Source organism: Ptychodera flava, chromosome 6, assembly GCF_041260155.1.
Source record: "Ptychodera flava strain L36383 chromosome 6, AS_Pfla_20210202, whole genome shotgun sequence".
In the NCBI taxonomy this organism is placed as follows: domain Eukaryota; kingdom Metazoa; phylum Hemichordata; class Enteropneusta; family Ptychoderidae; genus Ptychodera; species Ptychodera flava.
The window spans coordinates 38,565,119-38,590,190 of NC_091933.1; the positions used below are offsets into that span (position 1 = coordinate 38,565,119).

The 25,072-nt window shown below is 38.9% G+C and overlaps 3 protein-coding genes across 3 annotated transcripts; 1 reads left to right on the forward strand and 2 right to left on the reverse strand.

Annotated features, from left to right (window-relative positions):
* Positions 1-6,081: 6,081 nt before the first annotated feature.
* LOC139134486 (uncharacterized) lies at positions 6,082-6,675 on the forward strand. Its single transcript, XM_070701344.1, has one exon. It carries the CDS (start codon positions 6,082-6,084, stop codon positions 6,673-6,675), a length of 594 nt encoding a protein of 197 aa, XP_070557445.1.
* Positions 6,676-11,424: 4,749 nt separating this feature from the next.
* On the reverse strand, positions 11,425-14,703 carry LOC139135722 (fatty acid-binding protein, liver-type-like). Its single transcript, XM_070703366.1, has one exon. It carries the CDS (start codon positions 14,425-14,427, stop codon positions 14,005-14,007), a length of 423 nt encoding a protein of 140 aa, XP_070559467.1. The 5' UTR covers positions 14,428-14,703; the 3' UTR covers positions 11,425-14,004.
* On the reverse strand, positions 13,171-13,575 carry LOC139134487 (fatty acid-binding protein, liver-like). Its single transcript, XM_070701345.1, has one exon. The coding sequence runs from the start codon at positions 13,573-13,575 to the stop codon at positions 13,171-13,173; it is 405 nt and encodes a 134-aa protein (XP_070557446.1).
* Positions 14,704-25,072: the final 10,369 nt, after the last annotated feature.

Here is a 25,072-nt window from a genome sequence, read left to right on the forward strand (position 1 = left end):
GCTGACCTGTGCATGTGTGGCTTAGTGATGAGTAATTGTCCCTTTCGGCTTGATTAAAAATAATTGCAGCTGTTTTCCATCATACAAAGTTGTCGTTTCTATTGCTGTTGATATCACGATGAATACGAAGCAAAACTTCAATCCCGAGCAAATAAATCCAGCGCGTATAACAGCCCGGACTTGAAGGCTTTAAATGCAGACAGACATGTTCAATTGTAGCCAAATGAGAGCAAATGTGTGCAGTTTATTGGCTGTAAAGCCAATCCATTAGTGAAGTGAGAATGTCTTGCCAGTGTGCAGTGTGTGAGAGTGTAAATGAGGTAAAAGCTTTGCACCATATCAATGACATTGTGGAACTCGTGTCACTTTGCTCAGCGTATTCATATTGCAAGTAGGCTTGCCTAATTGACTCGAGTTTTTGGTCAAATGGTATTATGGGATTGTTATTATGCCTGAGAAATGTGAGACTTGGGGCCATACGGCTGTCAAAATTGGTGAGTTCTGTATTAGCTGTCAGACTTTGGGCCATACAGCTGTCAACCACCGAGTTCCCTGTAGGAAGCTTTAGAACTCAAAGTAAAACAAAATGTGAAAGTTTGAGCCATGCTTTTGTAGAAAGAAATTTCACACTGCAAATTGCCCTTTTATGGTGATGTGTAAACCGTGAAATAATATTCGTGTGTGTAATGTAGATTTATCCATATGTTGTACTTAAGTTACATAAAAATTTCAGGGCTAATATTTCAGTCTCAAATGTTTTTGCAGTGATATAACATGCCACATTGTCATAATTGTGTGTTGTTTTTAAATATTGACAAGCCCCATTTGCTTTGAGGCCCTATATGCAGACCATCAGTAATTCTTATAGGCTAAAGTGGGTTTGCCCTATTAGGCCAAGAAAATAAAACGTTTGTTTCTCATCCTATAAATATTGCAAAAATTATCCAGTGATGAGGGGTTTTTTTCTCTCAATTTTTTTTATTCATTTACCAACAAGAACGTGCAAAAAACACAAAACCAACATAGGAAAGCATGCAGAGATGCGCAGCAGTGTTGCTGTAGTATTTTTATATAGCAACAGTTCTGCAGTTTGACTTTTAGTGCAGCAATGCAGTTTTGGCAGCTTAATATAGCAGTGACATATGTGTACAGTTTTGAATGGAATGTTCATGTAAGTTATTTTGTTTACAGTTCTGTTTTATACAGCACTGTGTTATACACTATCGTCGCATATCTTTGTGATTCTTTTTTTAATTTTATTTACTCATGAGGAGAAATAAGTTGATGCAGCAGGTCTGAATTGACAGGTGCGAGGACGAGAAACAAACTTTTTATTTTTCTTTGCCATAGAGACTTGCAAATGGAAATTCTTAGTGGAGAACTAATCACGATAAAAAGAAAAGAGCCTGCATTATTTTACACAACAGTTTACTATATCCTTAACATTGGGAACTGATTTCTAACGTGTATATCAAAGGTATGAATTCCTGCTCCAGGCCGCTTCATTGAAGGGCATTTTGCATTTTATTTGTTTATGTACTTTTTAGTGTACAAGTGCTGAATGAGGACTACTAGGATTTCATAAGTTTTTAAAACCCTGTCAGTTTACATCGTACAGATCTATAAGTTATACGATTGCAAGGAATGTCGAACACATCAGAAAATATTTCCTACAAAAGCGTTAATCAATTGAAATAGTTTCACATATTTCACTCAACTGCATTAAAGTCCTCCCTATTACTATATTGGATTCTGCCTTTGCAGACGCAGTAGACTTCTGCAGCGCCCTCCTCGATTTGTGTTTTCTCAGAAGCATCGATTATCCGCTGAGGGCGCTGCTACCATTTGCAAGATTCTTGTTTTTTAACGTCCCTTTACCGGTAAATAATATTTGTTCATATTATGGCTAAGCTTGAAAAAAGAATGTCTTCTCGATTTGAAAATGAAAAAAAAATATCCCTTTTCACACATGACTGTTCAGGTTGATGCATTGATCAAGATACGTTTCCAACAACCTCTCTCATGTTTGTGTGAAGTGATTATCTTGCGAGACTACTGGGTTTCGCGAACGAAATGAGTAAACGCCATGTAGAAATAAGTCCGTATACTTGGCTGAGTCCCATGCTACTATATTGTAGTTATAGGTGATTTCCAGTGTAAAATTGTGGTGTCGTATTTCTCATAGAACGAACATAATTACAGGAAGAACTGATAATAGGCTCAATTGTTTGTTATATTTTTCCCGCCGCGAGACATGGGACTATAAATTCGGGTATAATTTTTTTTCATGATCAGTATACTTACTCTGAGGCTTAATTTTAACAGTATTTTCAGCCGTTTTTTCAGTATTTTCAGAGTTTCAAAAGTATTAGTAGTGTTCACGGTTCAACACACTTAATTTTGAAATACTCTCGAAGCCGAAGTTGGGGTGTTTTCATCATAATCAGGGACCGTGACGAAATCAGCGAATTTAAGCACTCTCCCAACGAGATCTCTCTAAGAGGAAAGATACTCAGAGTCTGTAAAACAGACTCAACAAATCGACGTCGTAAAGGACGTTGACACACTTTATTCAGACGGGTTGTAATATGACAGAGACAAAACGACTCTCACATATACATGCATGAAACATTCAGTGTTATCCAGGCAATATAATATCTGCTATTTTCTGATCATACGACGAAGGAAAAAAACAAACGACCAAACATCTGTATGTCAGTATCAGAGGTTTTCCAGTAGAAACAAGTCTACATATACACGGTATTCGATTCGTCAATACTGCCTGTATATTAGACTGGAAGATCCGTCGCTCGAGGGCGCTCTCTACGCTCCCCCTCCTGAGAGGAGGGGAGCATAGTGGGGACGGATCTTTCAGTCTACCTGTATGTCTGCCGGGCGCATTGTATACTTATTAGGGCGCATTGTGTATTAGGGGAGGAGCAGGTTGACTCGAATTCGATTGTTGTGCGCAAGTACTGGCACTAAGTTTTGATGTAAAGTTTCTGAGACTGAATGTGCGCATGGTATTAGGCGTTCACTTTATACCACACACATTAAAACTATATTATTGTTCTAGCTTAGTTTTCGCGATGACCAGGACGAAAATTCACTGTAGCGGATGCGTAGACATATCATTGCTACATTCATTGTTGTTTGCTAATTAAATGCAAATGGACAAAGTTATGTAAATTACCCAAATCTTAGCTAAGCTAGTTCCCCGCCCCCGGGCAATTTGGTAAGGCTACTGCCCTACATTTATTTATCCATTCATTCATTCTTTCATTCAACCACTTTCCAAACAGAAAAAAATCTTGTCGATTTATACATAATTTCTTCAGAACGCCAAGGACATGTGCAGCCCATTAGCGTTACACTACGGGCAAGTTCCCCGCGGCTCCCAAAATACCCGTAGGCCGAAAGTTATTGGTTCAATACTCCTTACACACGTCACAGGTAGTGTCTTCTACAGAAAAAGACGAAGACAGCTCGAGTGGAGAAAGGAGCCACTACATCCATTACTCAACGCCAAACATAAATTGACTTTCTTTTGAAAAATAAAAACCCTATCGGCCAACAGCGTGTGGTTTTCTGCAACCACAGCCATGAATTAGATGACGTTTACTTGACGCCATCCACTAGTTCCCATGGTAACTAGGCGGTACAGAGAATGACTGAAAGCTCTGCCTAATCAAGTGATATCACCCGGGGAAGCATGTGTACAGGCCTTCTGGAAAATCATCTACCGTGTAAGCTTACATTCAAAATATATTATTATGGACTTTTTTGACAAATTTTGCGAATGTTACCATGTGAAGGTGTTAGACCGAAACCATTGGGGACACTTTCTTTATTTCGACCCATGTTTAGGTGTTTTTTTGGATCTGAAGTCGACCCATTCTTTTTTTGGAGGGGCGGCACATATCCGTACGCCTATCTAGTACCCAGGGGAATGGGGCGCCTTCTGATGCCCTCACGGCGGGTATCGGATTGGTTCTTGTAGGATGCACATATTAGGGACTGGTCAGTTTCTTCGGCCTGGGTGCATAATTTTTTTGCGGACACTAAAAAGTGGCTGAACCCCTATTCAAACTTTCGAAAACAGAGTGACCCTCGAGACAAAGGTAAATCAAAAGGTGAAATATAAATTTTATATAGAACTATAATTTAAACATTCAGTCATTTTGTATTTTGGTGAAATTGTTGACATGTCAGTTGTAATATAGGAATTTCAAATTTTCAATTTCAAATATTGAATACAGTGTTTTGAATGAATTGTGAATGTATTTTACACTTTCTACATGTATGCATAGTCAGATGTCCAAAACTTGTGTACATAAATTGATGTCAATCACTAATATCAAAGAGAGAACAGTTTTAAATCAAAAACTTCAGTGGGTATTCAGACTGTTGCCAGCCATCAAATTACATCTCCTGAGAATTAAGATCCAGAGAGCTATTTTTATAAGTTGTAACCAAATCTGAGAGGACCTTTTCTTTTATCGAAGAAACCATAAAAAGAACAGCCGATAATGATGACAAAAACTGCCTTTTATCAACTGTCATTTTACTCATGAAAACACACCTTTTATTAGACAACCTGGGACACAAAGGAAAATGGTTGCATCAATGAGAACACAGAATGTCTTCAAGTTGTCATTCTACTCTTTCTAAAATATGTCACTGTATCAATGTCTTGTGAAATGTTAGCGCATTTTGCTTTCTTATCCTGAATTCTCATAGAGAAAACAGAAAAGGATCAGGAATTTGATGCTTTTCATATGAACTGCAAATTTCATAATGATTAGTACACTTTGCGAAACAGACTTTCAATTTCCAAACATCCAGATATCTCTAAATACATCTCTCCGATGTATTAAAGTCACGCGCCCGAAGGGCACGCCGAAAAATGCAACTGAATGATGCAATTTGTGGCTGATACGATGTATTTTAGGCAAGTATGAGCCCATGTTGTAATTCAAAATAGACCCCCTCCCCCGATTGAGCATTTCAAAAACATGGTGACCCCCATCACCAAAGTCAAAAACAGGGTGACCCCAATGGATCCACCGCCCCCAGGCTAAAGAAACTGACTAGTCCCTTTGGTCTTAGGGAGCGCTCAGTTATTATGGCCGGGGGTGGGCCAGCAAATTCTTCCTGCGCATCCAGTCAAAATAAGTGACATAACATAACTCACCAATTGGTGAGAATTTTATTTGCTTTCCAAGGCCTCCGGCCCATTTGCAAAGGGGGTACATCAGATACTAAATTACAAAAATGTACATACAGAGGTAAATGTCTTTAGTTTGCTAATCTTTTCTGCAAACAAAGAAAAATAATCAAAGGCAGACTGTTGTAATAAGATATACAGGTAAATTCCTTTCTGACTTTAAAAGCATTGTATACAAAATAACAGATGTTCAAAGTCAATTCCGCATTTGTCGTACTCATTACAGACTGGAATTTACAAAAATTCGGTTCTTGACTGAATGTGATAGGTAGGTATTTTTTCCGTAACTCTTCATACAGGGGGCACACTAAAAGAAAATGATATTCGTCTTAAACGTCACCTTTTTTACAAAAAATTACATAGTCTGTCTGACGAATCAATGTTCCTTCGTCTTCCTTCTTCTATAGCTAGAGGGAGTACAGAGCATCGAAAACGAGCAAACATTTGAATACCCTCCAGTACAGTTGAATAATAAATATTTTTCTGGTTCAAGTATACTCTTTAAAACAACGGTATGTTCTTAATTTTGGTTTGTCAATAAGATTAGCTTTCCATTGTTGTTTAAGAATATCAGAGATTCTAAGTTTAAAAGCTGACATAAACATCTCCTTGCTACCTACTTCTTGGGATAACCACACGTGTCCAAACCCATACGAATAAAGAATATGCTTAATAGAAGTCGCCCAGGTATGTCGTCCAAGGTTATCTAGGTTGTACAGCATGATGTAAGCTTGTTTTGGCAGACGTTCATGTGGCATTTCTATAAGCTTAACCCAGTAACGTATACATCGCTGAAGTGTGTAAAAGAAAACAGGCAGGCGGCCACATTCTCCAACCACTGTTTCGTTTGATGTATGGCTTGGAACCCCAAGAAATTTTCTGCACCAAACCATGAATCATTTGCTGAAATCAAACAGTCATTGGATGAGCTAAAACAAGAAAATGCCCAACTACGACGTGAAAATGACGACCTGGAAAATAGGGAGAGAAGGAATAATCTTGTCTTCTACGGCATAGAACAGGATTGTCCGAATGAGAGCTGGGACTCTTCGGAAGACAAGGTAAAGCGTTTGTTAAGAGATAAACTGGGAATAAAAGATGATATCGAATTTGAACGAGTTCATCGTGTTGTAAATGCACCTCCAATACGAGGAGAAAAGCCGATTATTGCAAAATTTACAAAGTTCAAAGACAGAAGCAAGGTTCTGACAAACGCCAATAAATTGAAAGATACGAATATCAGTATAGGTGAGGACTTCTCTAGAAGAATGCGAAACATACGCGCCAAGCTGTTTGCCTTCAGAAAAGCTCAACTGGAAGAAAATAATGCCAAGAAGATCCAGATCCGCTACGACAAATTGATCGTGACCGATGATAAAGGGGCTAAAACTACATTCAAAGTCGATGAGAATTCAGGACAGGTGAAAGAAATGCGACGTTCGAGCTAGGAGAAAGGCCAAGACCCAAAGAAATCAATATTGTCAATTCTGTTTTGGAACATCAGAGGTCTCAAATCCAAGGTGAAAGACCGTGACTTTTTGTCATTTTGTTCACAGTTTGATGTAATAGGGCTGTTGGAAACTTTCTGTTTAGCGAATGATTTCATTGATTTTTTCCCAGGCTACAAAGCCTTCACTTTTCCCGCCATAAGACACGGTCAAAAGGGTCGCCCTAGTGGCGGGACATGCATTTACGTGAAAAAACTCATAGCTTGTAAAATTAACAAAATGTACAATGATATCGAGAACTCTGTATTCCTAGAATTCGATAAATCTGTATTTCAGTTAAATAAAGAAGTGATCCTGGGTTGTTGTTACTTCAGACCAGAGAATTCCTTAGCCAATTTTGATTCCTTGGAAGATAAGCTCATTGAATTACGGAGTGTAAACTCTGATAAGTATTTCATACTTGGTGGAGACTTTAACGCAAGAACAGGATGTGAGGATGATTTCATTGCAGATGATTCCACTGAGTATCTCCCTATCGATAATGATGATTATAAGCCTTCTGACTTCGTTATACCGAGGAATTCGAAAGATGATATTGTAAACGAAGCAGGTAAAGCTTTGCTAAATATTTGTAAAAGTTTCGATTTACACATTGTCAACGGTCGGCTTGAAGGTGACAGGGAAGGGAATATAACTTGCGTGACCCCAAATGTTGCAGTGTCGTCGACTATTGTGTCATTTCATCTGAACTTTTTTGTCATGTAAATCATTTTAGAGTTTTGTCGAGGATTGATTCAGACCATTTCCCTGTCAGCTGTAATGTCAATTGTGTAAATACTTCTCCACAAAGTAACAATAATCATCATGTTTCTGCCACATCTAAGTATGTGAGATTCCACCTGAGTGAAGCAAGCAGCGAATCTTTCAAGCGCAATCTTACATCTCCACATGTTCAGAATATGTTAGACAAGGCCAAATTAGCATTGCCAGATATTAACACTGCAATTTTAATTTAAATGAGGCATTGATAGCAGCATGTGGAAGTGCTCAGAAACCCAACAGTGGGAAAATTCAAGTCAGCCACCCTGGTTCAGTGCAGCATGTCAGAGTGCCAAAAATGCAGTTTATCGTGAATTAAGACTGTTTAGGCAAAACGCTTTAGATTATGACAGACTGAACCAGTACAAAATTGCTAGAAGTAATTTAAACAAACCTGTAGAAATAGTAAAGTAATGTATCAAGAGAAAATAAGAACTCTTTTTAGAGATGCTGCTTGCAATGACTCGGGTGAATTCTGGTCAATTTTGAGAACAATTGTAAATCGTAAGGGAAATTCCTTTAATGAAATCACAGCAGACGCATGGTACGAATATTTTAGTACATTGTATAATGAGTGTCATGATGTTCAATCTGGTGATATAGACTTCCTACACTCTGTAGAACATGAGGTAAACCGTTTTCAAATTTCAACTGAAGAACACTTGTAAATGGAGATGCGTCAAACATTTGAATGCAAGAATCAGCGAGGAAGAAATTTTACACAGCTTACAGAAGCTCAAATCAGGAAAATCACCTGGTCCTGACGGTCTTCCAAACGAATTCTTTAAGTACTCAGCGAATGTAATCTTGCCACTTTTATTAGAAATGTTTAATTTTATCCTCGACTCAGGACAGTTTCCAACAGAATGGACAATCGCAATTGTAATACCACTTTTTAAAAAAGGCAACAAAAATGATGTCAGTAATTATAGGGCATTTCCCTTTTGAATGTCCTAGGGAAGATTTTTACTTCCATCTTAAATACACGTTTAACACAGTGGTCTGATGAAGCCAACGTGCTTTCAGACTGTCAGGCTGGTTTTAGGAAACAACATAGTACTGTCGATAACATTTTCACTCTTCATGCCATTATACAGAAATATTGAGTGTGAGACATGGAAATGTTTATTGCCTTTTCGTAGATTTCGCCAAAGCTTTTGACAAAGTAAACCATTCACTTCTACTGTACAAATTAATGGGTTTAGGAGTAAAAGGCAAAATGTATTGTATCTTACGATCGATGTACAAAAATATTAAGGCCTGTGTTAGAGCAGGAAATGTACTCTCTGAGTATTTCCACTGCCCAGCAGGCGTAAGGCAAGGATGTATCCTTAGCCCAATTTTGTTCAGCTTTTTTATAGAAGAATTAAACTTGATGTTAATGGCTTCTGGGCAGATGGGTATACGCTCACTCAAGAGCTATACGATATTTTTTCCTTGCTCTATGCTGATGATATTGTCATCTTCGCAGATTCTGTTAGAAATCTTCAAACCTTATTGATGTCCTACATTGTTTTTGTCTTAAGTGGCGTATGCAAGTTAACCTAGAGAAGACTAAAATTGTCATCTTTCGTAAGGCGGTCACAGAGCTCGACATGAAACCTGGCATTTTGGCAGCAATCCTATCAGCATTGTCTCTTATTATAAATATTTAGGCCTATTGCTTTCGTCGAGAAACATTTGGTCTAAAGCTGTTTCTAATTTGTCATCCCAAGCCAGCAAAGCACTCAATATACTGTCAATTGCCAGGTGGAAACTCGAGTTCCTCCCATACCAGAGTCACTTTAAATTGTTTGATTCAATAATTCTAACCTATGCTATGTTACGGTTCTGAAAATCTGGGCTACCATACTATGATATCACGAAAAGGTCCATAGAAAATGGTGCAGAAAATAAGTGAACCCCCCTACCCATTGCACCAAAAATTGATGACCCCCCTTTTAAGATGACAAAAATTTCATAACCCCCACCCCATTGCTTGAGTAAAGTTGCACACATATACACCTCTGGAGGGGGGTATATTCTCAAAAACAAGATTCTCAGATTTTTTCAAATGACCCTCCTTACAAACTCACAAGGTGTTAATGTTCAAATTTCCCCTTCTGACTTGCTATAATTTTGAAATCGCCCCTCAAAGGGATTAGACAGAAATTACAGGTGGATCGCAATATTTTTGCACAAGCGTGTGTGTACAAAATTTTGATATTTGGATTTAATTGATAATCAGCTGTTGATAATGTTGATTCACTATAAATGGTAGTCTATGAGAAAACTATGTAATACTTTATCAATACAAAACTATATCTATGCATTTATAGATATTTGATAATTGACATAAAAGTACTTGATTGGAATAGGGTTGTTACAACTGGTATGTGGACAAAAAATTTGACTTTACAATTTCACCAAAAATGTTCACCAACTATGCATGGGAGTCTATGATAAAATTGTGAATATTTTTTTCCAATGAAAAACTTGCTATACTTGTGCATATACAGACGTTGAAAAATTAACATATAACTGTACTTGATTGGAATATGACGGTTAAACGTGCATATTATTTGTACAAGAAATCTGATTTTGGAATTTCACTGAAAATGTCCATCCACTATAGGAGTCTATGAGGAAACTATGAATTTCAAATACAAAAATAGGTAAATCTGTGTATTTATGTACTCTCCATTATTAATATTAATGTACTTGGTTAGACTAGGGTGGTTACAAATGGATATGTGTGCAAAAAATTGGATTTTGGAATTCCACCAAAATGTTATTTCACAATACATTGGAGTCTATGAGAAAACTATGAATAATTTTTTACAATGCTAGACTAAATTAATTTGTGCTTTTATAGGTGTTTGATAATTGATACAAATGTACTTGATTTAAATAGGGTATTTGAAAGTTCAGATGTGACAACAATTATGATATTGGAATTTCACCTAAATGTATAATTTCACTTTTCATGGTACTAGTAGTCTACAGGTAACTGTTAAATAATTTCCCTAACAAAACTTGCTGTATCTCTAATATGTAAGTAATAGGAATTGTTCATTGCTCACAGTGAGCTCGATTTACAATAAGACAAGCCTCAGAGTTGCCTAGTCAAGATGTTCATGTGACAGATAATTATACTTTTGTTCAGATTTACAGTTAAATGACTTCAGAGAATGAAATCATGCAGCGAATCATTTTTATCTCCCAGAATATTTCTGAACACTGAAACTGCTTTTTGACGGGATGGATACTTATGAAAATTAAGTGACCCCCTCTGAGCTGTTTGAAAAATACATGAAACCCCCCCCCCCCTTTGCAGTTTTCAAATTTAAGGTGACCCCCCCGGATTTTGCCGGCCCACCCCCGGCCGTAATAACTGAACGCTCCCTTACAGGCCGTTTTGTGCATCCAATAGGACTGACTCGTGAGGTTCATTCGACATGGTTCCTGCAGCCGTTGCCAAGAAGTGTGTTGTCTCTATGGCGACTTTTTCTATCGCTGCAAACAAAACAAAACTCTCATAAAGTTAGCTGTGGATATCATGTGGAACTACACCTTAACTTGAATTTTACTTGAGAAATAAGCTTACATTTCGACTCTGGTTAAGTTGCGAAATCTGTCAGTTTTGACTTAATTTCGCAGATACACGGAGCATAAAACTGGACCACCACGAATCGTTCAAAATCTTGCTTTTTCAAAAATCTAAGAAGTTCAATGTATAACATGGACTGCATACAAAAAAAAAACAATAGTAGAAGTCAAATGAATTCGGTACACCATACAATTTGCGATAGCTTTAGAGTGGGGAGTGGGTAGTTTGAAATTCCTAGTTCTTGGTGCAATAAATCGGGCATTTCTCATCAATAGTGAAGTTTCCTTGGAAAATCCTGCAATATGTTTATGAATCATGAGACACAAACAGAGAGTCCAAGAATCCAGTGTGAATATTTATTGCCAATAAGCTCGTGGATGCACTGGTGTCGCTTACAATAACACCCTAAAGTAACATCGCGCCCTCTACACATATCAACGGTCCACAAAAAAGAACACGAAGTAATATGACTGTATTTTCAATAGAAATTATAGCTTTCTCTTCTTTGTGTCAGTGTTTAGATTTGAAAAAAAATGACATTTCAACACAACATTAATTACTGAAGAGCTGAAGGAAGACGTCACCGTATTGTTACAGTATGAAAATATTTCTTCATAACATGCGTGGGGCTAACACGATTCGGACTACTTTGGGATAGTAAAGAAAAGTGTCGTGTAATTAGGAAAGACGAAGCTAAAACAGGTGATACAAAATTTTGTATGGTCTATTCATACAATGAATTTCCTCTATTTAAAGTTGACTTGCCTCGTCTTTCCTAATTACACGACAATTTCATGTACATCCCACAGAAGTATCGTATCTCTCTTCGGTAAAACCAAGTAATTTTGTAAAAAACCTTCAAATCGTGTTCTTTGAGAAAACCAAACACTTGCTCATCTACTTTGGGTTTCATACATTACTTTTTGTCGAGTTATCCACAGTAAAAGTTCGACTGAAAAACAATAATTTAGCCAAATGTAGATGTATCCGTACAACATCATTATTCATTTGTTCATATCGGATAATTCTGCCCAAAAATTAAGTATGCAATTTCCCCACAATATAGATGAACGGGTTTCCCAAGGGGTTTACTCTGTAACGTTGCATTTACGGAAGCTGGCTACTACGACTGCAAACAGTGAATGCACAAGTTGCAGGACCCTTTTTCCTGACAGCGTGCGATCTTCGGAATATTCCTTTTGACTTTTGATTTCCTGTCGATGATATTCTTCGGGAAAGGACTTGTATGCCTTGTTTGATTGGTAGAAAAAATACTGAAGGTACTTCTACATGATTTTTTAGGGGGAGGGGGAGTTGCTACAGTTCTTCGGAAATGAGATTTCACTTACGTCGTCATGGGAAAACATCATAATATGCCTGATGACATTTCATAGTTGTACGCACGCCGTGAATTTTTAAAAGGGTAACAGGTTGTTGGATTGATGCTCCTCCGGCGTCGAAGTAATCTTGGATGAAGAGTAGAGTGAACGGAGCACAACTGAGTTCTGTATTCGTTGCCACTCGACGAACCGGAATCAGACAGAATTAAATTACAATTGTGACACGTGATCCGTACCGATTTGCTTCTTGGAGTGTGATGTTCATTTCACGCCACCGAGGAACAGGTTGTCTCAAATAAGCCGTCATTTCACGGTCCCCTGTTCTTACTCGATAAGCATGGCGGTTTGTTTACATCGTTTCAGATCTTCCAATATGTTTTCATATCGAACAAAAAAAACATTGAAAGGCATTTCTTTCGATTCCGTCTGTTTTAAAATAAGAAAACAAACACCTGGTACTTTGTAGATTCGGATGCAGCGTACTAGATGCAATACTATACGTGACATGTACAGATACAGGTGACTTCTTCGAAAATGCGTGTACACAGCAAGGTGGCACGGAACCCTTGGATGTCTGGTTATGAAGGTTCAGTATGCGACTCCATAGAGGAAAAGGCTTATCGTCGGTGAGAAAGCTATTGCTAATCACAGTGACATTGAGAAGTGATCAGAGAAAACATGTAACGTACGATCAACGTGCGACAAGGTATTTCAACGGAAAGATGGCGATGTTCGAGATTTGTGATCTCAGGCTTTGCTGAAGTAACAGATCCCCGTCACGCCGCTCTTGGTAACCCTGGCAACGAGTTGGTCTCCGTTCACTTCTCGTATGGCTACCAGGTCATCACCTGCCGCTGTACCGCGCGTGATGAGTTGTCCTCCCTCTAAAGAGGCGATGATTTTTCTCTTGCCGAACATGGTGGTGATTTCAGTCGCTTCGCCGAGTTTGAATTTCTCAAAGTGCGGCCGTGTAGGGTCAGCCGTCTCCTTGAGCACCCAGAAGCTACCTTCTTCGTATATCTCCAACGTCGGTCTCGCGGCAACCATAACCTTGGCTGCCTGTTCGGGAATACCCATGGCAGCGAACAGGGCTTCGGAGTTCTCGTGGCGCTCAAACTTCCATTTCCCGGAGAAGTTAGCGATCGAAGCCATGGCAGTGAAAAAGGGTAAAAATTTGAGTCGCCGTAGATGTGAACGCCTCAGTTCGTCGACGGTGAGGGAAATACGAGCCCAGCAAAACGATGTGCCCCTAGTAACAGTATTTATAGAAAGTCTTAGCGGAAGTGACGTTTTATGATGCTAGACATATTATACGTGGGAGGCATCATAATTGCGATATTAAGCAAATGCAGTTAATTTTTATGATTTCACTTTCATAATTCCAACTTAATTTCCGTTCCTGTTCCTCTAATATGATGCTGACTACTTAACTAAAATCCAGGAAATAAAAGTGTTTCTGCTTCAGCGAATTAATTTAGAGTTACTATTAAAATAAAACTATTGAACTATGAAATAATTACGACTGCTTCTGCCCATCGCCGATTCGACCATTGGCCTCTGCACCGTCTCCAGCTATCCAAATCAGTCGATTTTCTTGTAGAAGGCATTTGCCGTGACCCCTGTTTTCACAACAGTCGCTGTCATAACCAACTCGCCATCTATAACTTGGCGGTAACCCCTGACAATATCTTCATCTGGATTTGCGTTGCGTCGCACTAGTTTCCCGTCTTCCAGGGTCACGACGGAGAGTCGCTTGCCAAACATGCTCTCAATTTCACGCTCTTCGCCGAGTCTGAATATCTGGACGCGGTCGGGCTGTCCAGGAAGGCCTCCCTCCCGTATGGTGATCACAGCATCATCCTCACGAATGTCAACGGTGTTTTTCACGGACGCCATCTTCTCCCGGAGAGACTCTGGCACGCCCAGTGCTGCGAACAGTGCCTCGGAGTTCTCATGTCGATCCAGCTCCCACTTTCCAATAAATTCACCCGGAATTGTCGACATCCCGAGATAGATAGACTTCTTTTTCAGTAATTTTTACAGACCGACCTCGACTGACGAATCAGACTTGACCGTATATGACTCAGAAAACTTCCCGACCAAACGACGGCAGCTGACTGACACAGATTTCTCGTCTTAGGCGGCGCGGGTTTTTTCCACCTCGACCTAATGATTCAAGAAAGCTTGGGGAAAGTATGTGACACGTATTGATTCGCACCCTGCTCCTTCAGTTCATGTGTTGTCCTTTGTTTGACACAATTCCGACTATTTCAATATAACGGTTCGGGTCATAGTGGGATTGGTCTGAAACTTGCCCGGGTAAACGTAAATGACGGTATACGAGCGGAGGAGATGCTTCACATGAAGGATTCCTCACAACTTTATCACAAAAAAATCAGCATTTCAAATTCCACCTCATCATTACCCTCAACGAAATAACCCGGGACAGAAAAGATACATGTTTAATATTTATGTGGTGCGAAGTATGTCATGTCTACTGTACTTATTGACTGGTGAACGACCTGTTCTAGATATAATACGCTTTTTGAGATGTTACAAATATTGGCTCTGATGAAACACGCACGATGTTCAGCACTTGATACAAGAATATCCGAATCCGATCTTATCTAATGCCGAACGATATTATCATTATTACCCTAGCTCCGTCTCATTTTGCCGCTGGCAACGATTCGATGAATGCCGAAGACAGCCACGGTAGCTATCAAATAGCTGACCATAATACACCACCTAGATAGAGCACCGTCTAAAATTACGATCGATTGAGGTTAGGGAGGTTTCGGCGGACAGAGATTTTATATCTTTCGAATTCTAATTGCTTAGTTTGGCATGGGTGTAGTATATATAGTGTATAATGTTATCATCCAACGATGAGCCAGGAAACGAACAGAATTATTGGCAAGGGGCTTTGGAGAAATACTTCTTTAATTGTTCTTCAGAGTGCCAACCGCACGGGGAAAATTAGTGGCCCCTTGTTGCCAGGAATAATTTCGAAGGCCCCAGGCTATAAAGTGAAACATATACACGTATAATGTTTTCTGATTTATTCTCATCCTGAACAACTCTGAACTTATTCATAACCATTGCCCCACTGACATCATTTATTTTAAGCATACTAATAAAACTTATCGCCTTTTCAGGTCAAGACCTTGATTCTTTGCAGTGATGGAACGCGAATTCTAAATTTTGCATATTTTAACAGTGAAAACATAGCATATCGATAATGCTAACGATAAACGGCAAATGTTAATGAATGAAACACTATAGGAGTAAGGAGCGATTTGGTCAAACAATATACAGTTTTGCGCATGATCAAAACTCGGGCCGAGAAACAACCACAACGTTAACACACTCTGTGCTTGCTTCTTCAACACTTCCCATAGCAGAGAGCGTACATGTGTAACACAAAGCCCCATTCATAAAGCATACCAATGGAACACTCCCCTTTCTGAAAAGACAACTTTGTTTGCAAATGTATGGGGACTTGATTGGTTGTGCTTTTTTTATTCTTCAGTACTATAGCCCCTAGATCTTTTTCTAGCGTTTATGGTAGTGCCAGCTCTTTGATCATCCGAACGAGTCATTGCAGCCCTAAAGGACAAACTTCATTTATTGCCACTGCAAACATCACTATACAGTAGTACTTGTAGAGACATGTAGTTGTATCAGTTGATAATTCCAGGTTATCTTATTATGTCATGCACTACGTTGAAATATTTTGGTTTTTCAGTTTGAGTTGTGAGCACTGCCAACGATAACTGAACAAAACCCATATTCTAGCAACAACAAATACATGGTTCACAGATACAAGAAGTGCTGATAAACTGGACACTTAGACTACCGACATGCCTTAGGGGATAGCAAAAGTTCAGAGGTTACTACACAGTGCACAAATACAGTAAAACAAGAAACAGCTACTGTTCATCACTCCGTATATGATCTACTCAAATACAATGTAAAGCAACTTTACTTGTTGGCATCAAAATACGTACTCTGCAATTTACTCACGTATAATGCAAATTCTAATCGTTTCCAGAATTTGAATTTTTACTGCGTTATCATGTCATTCATCTGTGGCAGAATTGGCAAGCAGAGTTAATATTTTGCTCTCAAATTGAAATGTCCTGCCATTATCAAAAAACTTGCTGCAAATGAAACGGAAAACACACATTTACGTGGAGTACCTGGTGAATGTATACACATTCTTTATTGAGTACATTTACAAGAATTTCAGTTCAACAGTAAAATCACAAAATAATGCTGAGGGCTGCAGTTCATGAGCCTTTACCATTGGAGCATGAACTTGAATAAGGTTTTATGGTACCCGTGTTACAATAAAGTATTATTGTCTCAGAGGGGTCTTAAATAATAATAATAATATTTTTATTGCTTGCTTGTAAATATAGAATTTACATCACATTTGTGGCAATAAAAGTGTGATACAAAAATACGTTCAAATTTTCTTCAATAAAGATAAAGTATTACAGTATAATAATAGTAGCTAATAATAAATATAACTAGGTATTTCTTTGTTTATATAAAGTAAAAATATAATCTGCAAGTTGTTCATTAAAAGATAACTCTTGTTTTGTTAGTAGCGAAATAAGCTGATTTTCAGTATTGTCGTTTGGGAAATTGATTTTACTGAAAAAGTACTTTCTCTGGACTTTGTATTTCTGACAGACTAAAAGAATTTCACACGGAAGGGAAAATATTCGTCACTGCAGCATTTCTTATCATCAGATGGCCGTTCCTCGATTTACAGGGTCTTTTCAATGGACAAAGTGCGAAAGAGTTTTCTGCCTGATCCAAAACAGCGTTTGTATCTGACTTGCTTCATGTAAAAATAGATCCCCTATTATTATCTCTGATCGTTCCCTCGGCATGATGCACAGGTAGACACACAGATACCCGCATAGATAACGAGGTATATGAATAGATACATGCATGTACGTATGTAAATACATACACATACGTACTTACAAATACGTACCTATACATACATACATACATACATACATACATACATACATACATACATACATACATACATACATACATACATACATACATACATACATACATACATACATACATACTCAAACACCTACAAAGTAGATTTGTACATGAAGACAGACAGACAGGCAGACAGATAGATATACTGATAAAAATGCATATATTAGGTAACCAGATAAAAATGCATGCATTAGGTAGTCCGCATTACGATTTACGCCAGGCTCTCTGTTCTGCACTCCCATTCCGTTCCCTGGATAAATGGAAGCGTAAATTACTCAATGAACCTCCACTCCATGCGCATGATCATTTACATTCGAGACGAGAATCAATAAAATTTGTATTATCTACGGACGGACAGGTTGTCACACGCGATTTTCTTCAGTCCTGCCTTGATATGTCGGAAAATAAAAAGAACAAGCACAGCGAAATAACACTTTAATTGGTCGATTATCCGAAAATCGAAAGCATACGGAAGTTGCTCTTTGAAGAACTGGAATACGAGGCACTGGTAATCAACAAAAAAGAAACATTTATAATTTGAAAAGTATTCGGCGCGGCCTGATGTTTCTCTACTTGCATTACAGTATCGAGTGGATTTTTCACATGCTGTGCAACTTGGTGTCTATTTCTTGCGCGATCAGGGAGTTCATTCACCTTTTGCGGTCTCTTTTCCCTGGTCATATCAGGTCAATGGACAGACTTTCCGAGCAAGTGATGGCGCACGACGGCGGAGAAACAGCGCCCTCCCTGGCTAGTCGCAGTGGAGAGACGGTTACACGGTGACATGATGAACTTGCAAATAGCTTGAGTGAAACCAAATAGCACCTAAAAATCGATCTGAAAACGACACCTATCGATATAGCACCAAAGTCTTTTATGGTTAATTAACCGAATCAATTTGTCGTTATTAATGGACCTTATAACCGTCTGAATGGAAACTGCGATAACTGTTAAAAACATCAATCGTCATGAAACTCAGTTGGGGGGTTGGGGGTGGGGGGTGGCTTCGCTCCATAGCGTTCAATCTCATCTTGACAAAACTGCAATTCTTAAGATAACAAATAGCGCGCATTTTGTCTGTAGTTTGGACCTATAATAATTTCGTTGACAAAGCTATGTTCAGTTTGGCTGGGCTGCAAAGTAGATAGCAAAGATTACAAAACATGTGATTGGACAATAACCAGGAATTAAAACTCGCGATGACGTGCACACCCTCGTATGATGCCACCTAAATGCATACGTCACCACAAGCAAAACTGAATGGAAGATTAAAGAAGTGTATGTTGTTAAAATTTTTTCCTCACAATAAATCACAACCGAAGGCAAGACATTCTGCAACCATCTGATAATAACAGTCAGGGAGTCAAGAGGAGTTCACTAACCGGATGTCACCTTTGATTACTAAAATATTTCCGGGCCGTAGGCAAGTGATCGTCGTGCCAGAGATGTATGTGACTGAAGAGTCAGTTAGGCCCTGTGTCTGTCTAAAATCATGGAAGTGACGGGGCTGTCAGGACACCAATTTATGTCCTTTTGAAAGAGTCTGTACAAACAAAGCCACTGTATAATTTATTGAATATTCTCGTATAGTTTTTTTCTCACTTTTTACTCCGACCGCAAACACTATAGCATGTAGAAAGTCTGATTAACAATCACAGAGTAAAAAAAATCGATAGGAAATTAACGATAATCTGATATGTGAAAGCAGTATTTGTCATAAGACCAACCACTGTTGTACATACAATATGCCTTCTTCTATCCTATGTCAAAAAGTTATGTTTTCTCCATTTTTTCCAGGGCAACAGTGATGACTGCACAGAGAGTGTCAGGGATCAATGTCTGAATGTCAGCTTACTCAACGTTTGATATTAGGTCTGTGGTGCGCCCTCAAGAACAATTTTTACTCCAGTATACGGTTTGCTGTACGAGAATCATACGTTATTTGAAAGAGGTACATGGTTTTTGTTTTCAATGTTTCTTCTTCCAAGCAGTTTAAAACTTTGATGAAAAACTCTTTTCATTCACGTTTCTTTGGTTAAAGCCGTTATCATACTTTGTGTGGGCGTAAGTCATCGATAACCCTACTATAGGAAGTGAGAAGGTGCGGTCCCACCTAGAGTTAGTGACGTCAATGCCGATGTCTGCTGCACCAAACTTTAGGGGGTCAGTGGGTCACAGTCCACTTCTTGAAAGCTAAGAAATTGTTTCTGAACGTATAGTAGATATCACACGAAGACTACATTAATTTCTAACCGTGGAACTTGGAATAAAGATGGCGTTAAAGCTGGTAGTTGAAGCATAAAACGACAGGTAAGGCAATGAGCGCCTTGAAATTGAAAGACTTAAACTTACTCTTAAACCTTCCGTAAGAAAACTTTAAACTATCCAGGATATAAAATTTAGGATATAAAAATTAGGGATCACCGTGCAGAATTTGATACGAAAGAAACAACCACTATTTATCGACTCTTTAAATTCAAAATGGCCGCCATCCATGGTGTTCACTCCACAGGCGCTTGGCACATTGCTGGGATAATATAGTCGTATTTAATATGTAGAATGTCTATATACGACTTGATTATTCAATAAAAGAATCACTGTACGTGATATTAGTGTAGGCCTATAGGCCTACATGTTGACTGGCATTATACACGAATGGCTATGGCTGCCTGGCTCGGGCCCGGCGAACGCACTGCATAATCATGAATGTGTACTACATGACTTGATTATTTAATAAAGAATAACGGTACGTGATATTACTGTACATGTGAGCTAGCTTAACCGAGCGGCTGTAGAGCTCTGCAGGGCTTGGGCCCGTTGTCCACCGCTGCACAGACAGGATGGGAAGGTGTGAAAGCTTTTCACCGCCCGATTTCATAAATCAGCGAAATTCACGAACTCTGAGCGTTTCCGGTGATAAAAACTGGTCAACGGTCAGATGGTTGCATAAACAATCGATCGACTGGATCTTCTGCCTAAAATCATACCTTACCCTATGCTACTGGCGAGAAATCGTCCTGAAATTGGCTGGGCACACCAACCCAGCGCCGGCCATTTTGAATAAGCTGCATTCAATGTACGCGTCCAATGAGAGAAGAGCAATTGAAAGACAATACGTCATCTGCCAAGGGTTGTATGCACAGGCGCATACGATGCATGTAGCTTATTCAAAATGGCCGGCGCTGGGTTGGTGTGCCCAGCCAATTTCAGGACGATTTCTCGCCAGTAGCATAGGGTAAGGTATGATTTTACGCAAAAGAGGCCAGTCGATCGATTGTTTATGCAACCATCTGACCGTTGACCAGTTTTTATCACCGGAAACGCTCAGAGTTCGTGAATTTCGCTGATTTATGAAATCGGGCGGTGAAAAGCTTTCACACCTTCCCATCCTGTCTGTGCAGCGGTGGACAACGGGCCCAAGCCGGGCCCAAGCCCTGCAGAGCTCTACGGCCGCTCGGTTAAGCTAGCTTACATGTACAGTAATATCACGTACCGTTATTCTTTATTAAATAATCAAGTCATGTAGTACACATTGATGATTATGCAGTGCGTTCGCCGGCCTGAGCCAGGCAGCCATAGCCATTCATGTATAATACCAGTCAACATGTGGCCTATAGGCCTACACTAATATCACGTACAGTGATTCTTTTATTGAATAATCAAGTCGTATATAGACATTCTACATATTAAATACGATTATTATCCAAGCAATGTGCCAAGCGCCTGTGGTTCACTCTACATGGAAGATACAAATTTTTGATTTTGACAAAATTATGCTTCAAATAATTAAACTTTAGTTACTCCATGAGCTTCAAATCCATAAAGTTCAAATGAGTTCCCACAAGTGGTGGACTAAAATAACATTGTCTAATTTGAGAGTCCGAATAATTTGTTTGTCTCCGAGACGCATTCTACCCTAAAACTAAAGGTAGCAACAAGAGAACCTTCCTGGAAACGATGCCATGTGAAAAGGTTTGGACTTAACCTTGGAGGAAGAAGGCACTGTTCGCGATCCCTGGGATCGCCTTTGTTCTAGTCGGTAAGAGGATTATGGAGGTGTGATAGCCTTTTGTTTTCCATTGAAATTGTAAGCTGGTCGGTAAATTTTCTGATTAGACAATCTGGTGCCAACACATGCCTTTAACCTTGGAGGAAGAATGCAAAGTATACAAACGCTTATAATCACTATTATTCTACGCACAACATAAAAGCTTAAACGTTTGAAGATGTGTTAAAAATATTCTCTGTATGGTCATAGAGACTACTCTAATCTTCTTATTAAAGATACGTACAAAGTTGTCAATGCTTTCAAGGGAGAAAATACACCACAGGGTCTTTTTTATACATGTTATCATGAGACTAAATTTTTAAAAGCTTGTTTGCACATCTCTTCGATATGTCGACTTAAAATCAAGTGAGCAACTAGAATCACACCCAAGTAGATATATAGTCTAAAACACTCTAGTTTACTCTATACCATCAATGGAATAATAATGTAATTCACCATTTTTTCCGTTGCTGAAGGTTATACCATTTTTTTAGAAACATTAAGTTTAAGGCAGCATGCGCCTCGAAAGTGACATAATTTTTGAACTATTGTTAAAACTTTACTCACATTGCGATTTTCTTCAATTATTCTCTTACCAAATCAAGAATAAATATCAGGGGTCACCTTGCAAAGTTTGGTACTGGAGAAACAAATTACCGAACATTTACCGATATTTGAAATTCAAGATGGCCGCCATTCCTATGTTAACTATGGACAAAAATATAATTTTCGATTTTCGAAAAAAACAAGACGGTAATTTGTTTTCTTATACCAAGAGCTTCAAAATGAGTCCCAACAAGTGGTAACAAGTGGTATACCAGAAAAGTGCTGAAAAAAAAGAAAAAATTAAGAGCACGAATATCTGTCCTCGTTAGCATTTTACCTTATCTTCCTAAAAGTACATCAGTGAGGGAACTTTAACCGAGTCGCACTGTTAAATGATACAATCATCCACAAAGATTATTTCCCGAAGGAATTTCGAGCCATCAGCATAAGTGTTGATGTGACTATGAAATAGAGCATTGTCAAATTTGTCCCAATATACAACCCTTGGGAACACCTGATGGAACATGGTTGCTGACTGGTGATTTTCTATGAACAATTACATTTTGGGGTTGGTCTGTTGGAAGTTGACACAATGTCAAATGAACGAAATTTACGACAGAGCGGCTTATGGTTGACAGTGTCAGAAGATTGAGCGAAATTAAAGATAGATACTTTTAATTTTTTTATTCGAGTCAAGGAACTTAGTGAGTGATCAACATATCATAATAAATAAGCTGGAGCTGATCGAACCTTGACAAAGCCATTTTGAAATTTAATCACAAAGGTCTCGACAAGAGCATGAACATAATGCTGACTTATCGTTCCTGATTGATCCGATCGGAAAGTTCACCATCGTAATGTCAGCACATACCATCGGTCAATGATCTCAGTAAGTCGTATCTAGGTACAAACGTCACATGTAATTCTATACCACGACTAGAGTGTGTTGTAAGTGCCAAATTACTATGTTGTATGTAGACACGCAGTAAGTCTATGTGTTTTATGTGTTAATCGTATGAATTTAAAGGACAAACTCGATAAAATTTTATCGCATTGATAACTGCATGTTCGCAATGCCATAAATACTGTAGTGATCGCGAAACCCACAGGTGAGTCAGTATTACTGTACCGCGTACGCCCGACTACGATAAAACACCATTATGCAATTAGACCGATAAAATACCTGCCTGTGTATTGAACTAAATAGACAAGATTGAATAGACAAGATTTAATAGAGTAGTGAATTTAATTCCCTTTCTCACATACAATCATAGGCATAGATAAACTCGAATAAAGGTGATCGTACCATACAGGTTTCAATCTACTCCGTGCTCTGACGAATCGTTAATGGCTTGTCCGCTCCTCTAAGCCTTTCTTCTCTTCAATTGTTTGACCCCCTACACACCCAGCCCTGTAAATATGACAGATTTGATTCACTATCGGCAAATATTTACCTTTGTTCAGATATGCATGCTAAAAAAACTAGGTCACCATATACAACCTAGTTCATCGGGTAGTTGCTTCCGCTTGTGCAGATATTTGATATTTTCATTATTTTTCACTTGCATTTTTCACTTTTACATCCTGAGTTTCAAGGAGTTGTAATTTGGTAATGTTAAAGGTGTAATTGCTCTTACAGTAAATGAAAGAAGTCAACGACACTTATATTACTGGTAAATGTTGGATTTCAAGCTTTAATTCCCGATGCTTGTAAAAAAAATTAAAACACGCCATGATGGTAAAATACGAAATTCCAGTACAAAAACATAAGCGATGGTCAAAGCAATTTTCCTCTATCGTACTCTCTACCCGTGTATCCATAACTTTATATTGAAAGCGTTTTTACTTGTACTCGACTTCGTGAAAGCAAAAAGTGGTTAGGCCTACCGTCTACAGATTGGCAATCATCTATCGTGTGTGTATTTGCATCGCCCTTGCGTCTTGTGTGAAGTGTGTGTGCATATACCTGCATACAGCAGAATTATGACATGACCATGGGAGAGAATATAAACCCCTAAACAAGAAGTTGTGGTCGTTGGTTTGTGTTGATACGCGAAATTAAAATACCTCAACAACCTCGCCAATATACAGATCAGGTACATACAAACCGGGTGTAATGCTCATTGGGCTCCTTCATGTAAAACGAGTGGTCACCTCTTCCGGTTACAAATTTGAGTTTAAAAGTCATAAGACAAGAAAAAGGTTCTTGCCCGGTCAGCAGGGACATACATACATTATGGACCTGAGATGTTGCCTTTAGGTTTGGCCCAGGACAAGTTGGGAAGGTCAACTATTGACGTCATTCATTGATTGCCTTGATGGATCGACAAAGGATTGCGCATGCGCCCCAATGCCGCGTCATCATATGACTGTGAGTAATCTGTGCAAGCTCCAGTTGCCATGGGAAGTCTTGCATAACAGTATAGCCATAATGTCAAACGTCGCCAGACTCTGTCGGAAAGTATTAGTCATCGCATATTTGTCTTCTCAGAAACTCAACTGAACGTGGACAAAGATCAAATGACGGAATTAGAGTTTGTAAAGAAAAAGAAAAATAGCAAAAGTTTCATCTTGCAGAATGAATCTTGAAATGGAGGTAAAACAATTTTAATCTTTATTCTGGCCACAGACAGTAAAGGGGAAAGACCCCCTCTACTGTATATGTTCTGGTCAATGACATTAAAGGAAAGGTTGACAGAAGCATTAAATAGGTCGCGTGACCTCTTTTCCCGGTATATCTCACTTCCCCCGCTCCCCAGCCGTACATCCCCTCCCTACCCTCCTGTCTGTCTGTCTGTCTGTCTCCCGAGTCTATATCTCTCGCTCGCTCTCTCGTGTCAAACTCCCCCGCTCCCCGTAGCATTCCCATTCCTACCCTTCTCTGTCTGTCTGTCTGCCTGCCTCAAGAAAATTAAGGAAAAGCGTCCTGTTTCTGTTTTACTGTTTTACTCACTGTATGTTTACAAAAAGACTCAATCAGAGACACACAGTTAATGGGTACAGACATGAGTTTTCTAGTAA

What these genes read in the sequence shown, in the direction of transcription:
- LOC139135722 (XM_070703366.1), bottom strand. Translation starts at nt 14,427, where the DNA reads ATGTCGACAATTCCGGGTGAATTTATTGGAAAGTGGGAGCTGGATCGA.
- LOC139134486 (XM_070701344.1), top strand. Translation starts at nt 6,082, where the DNA reads ATGGCTTGGAACCCCAAGAAATTTTCTGCACCAAACCATGAATCATTT.
- LOC139134487 (XM_070701345.1), bottom strand. Translation starts at nt 13,575, where the DNA reads ATGGCTTCGATCGCTAACTTCTCCGGGAAATGGAAGTTTGAGCGCCAC.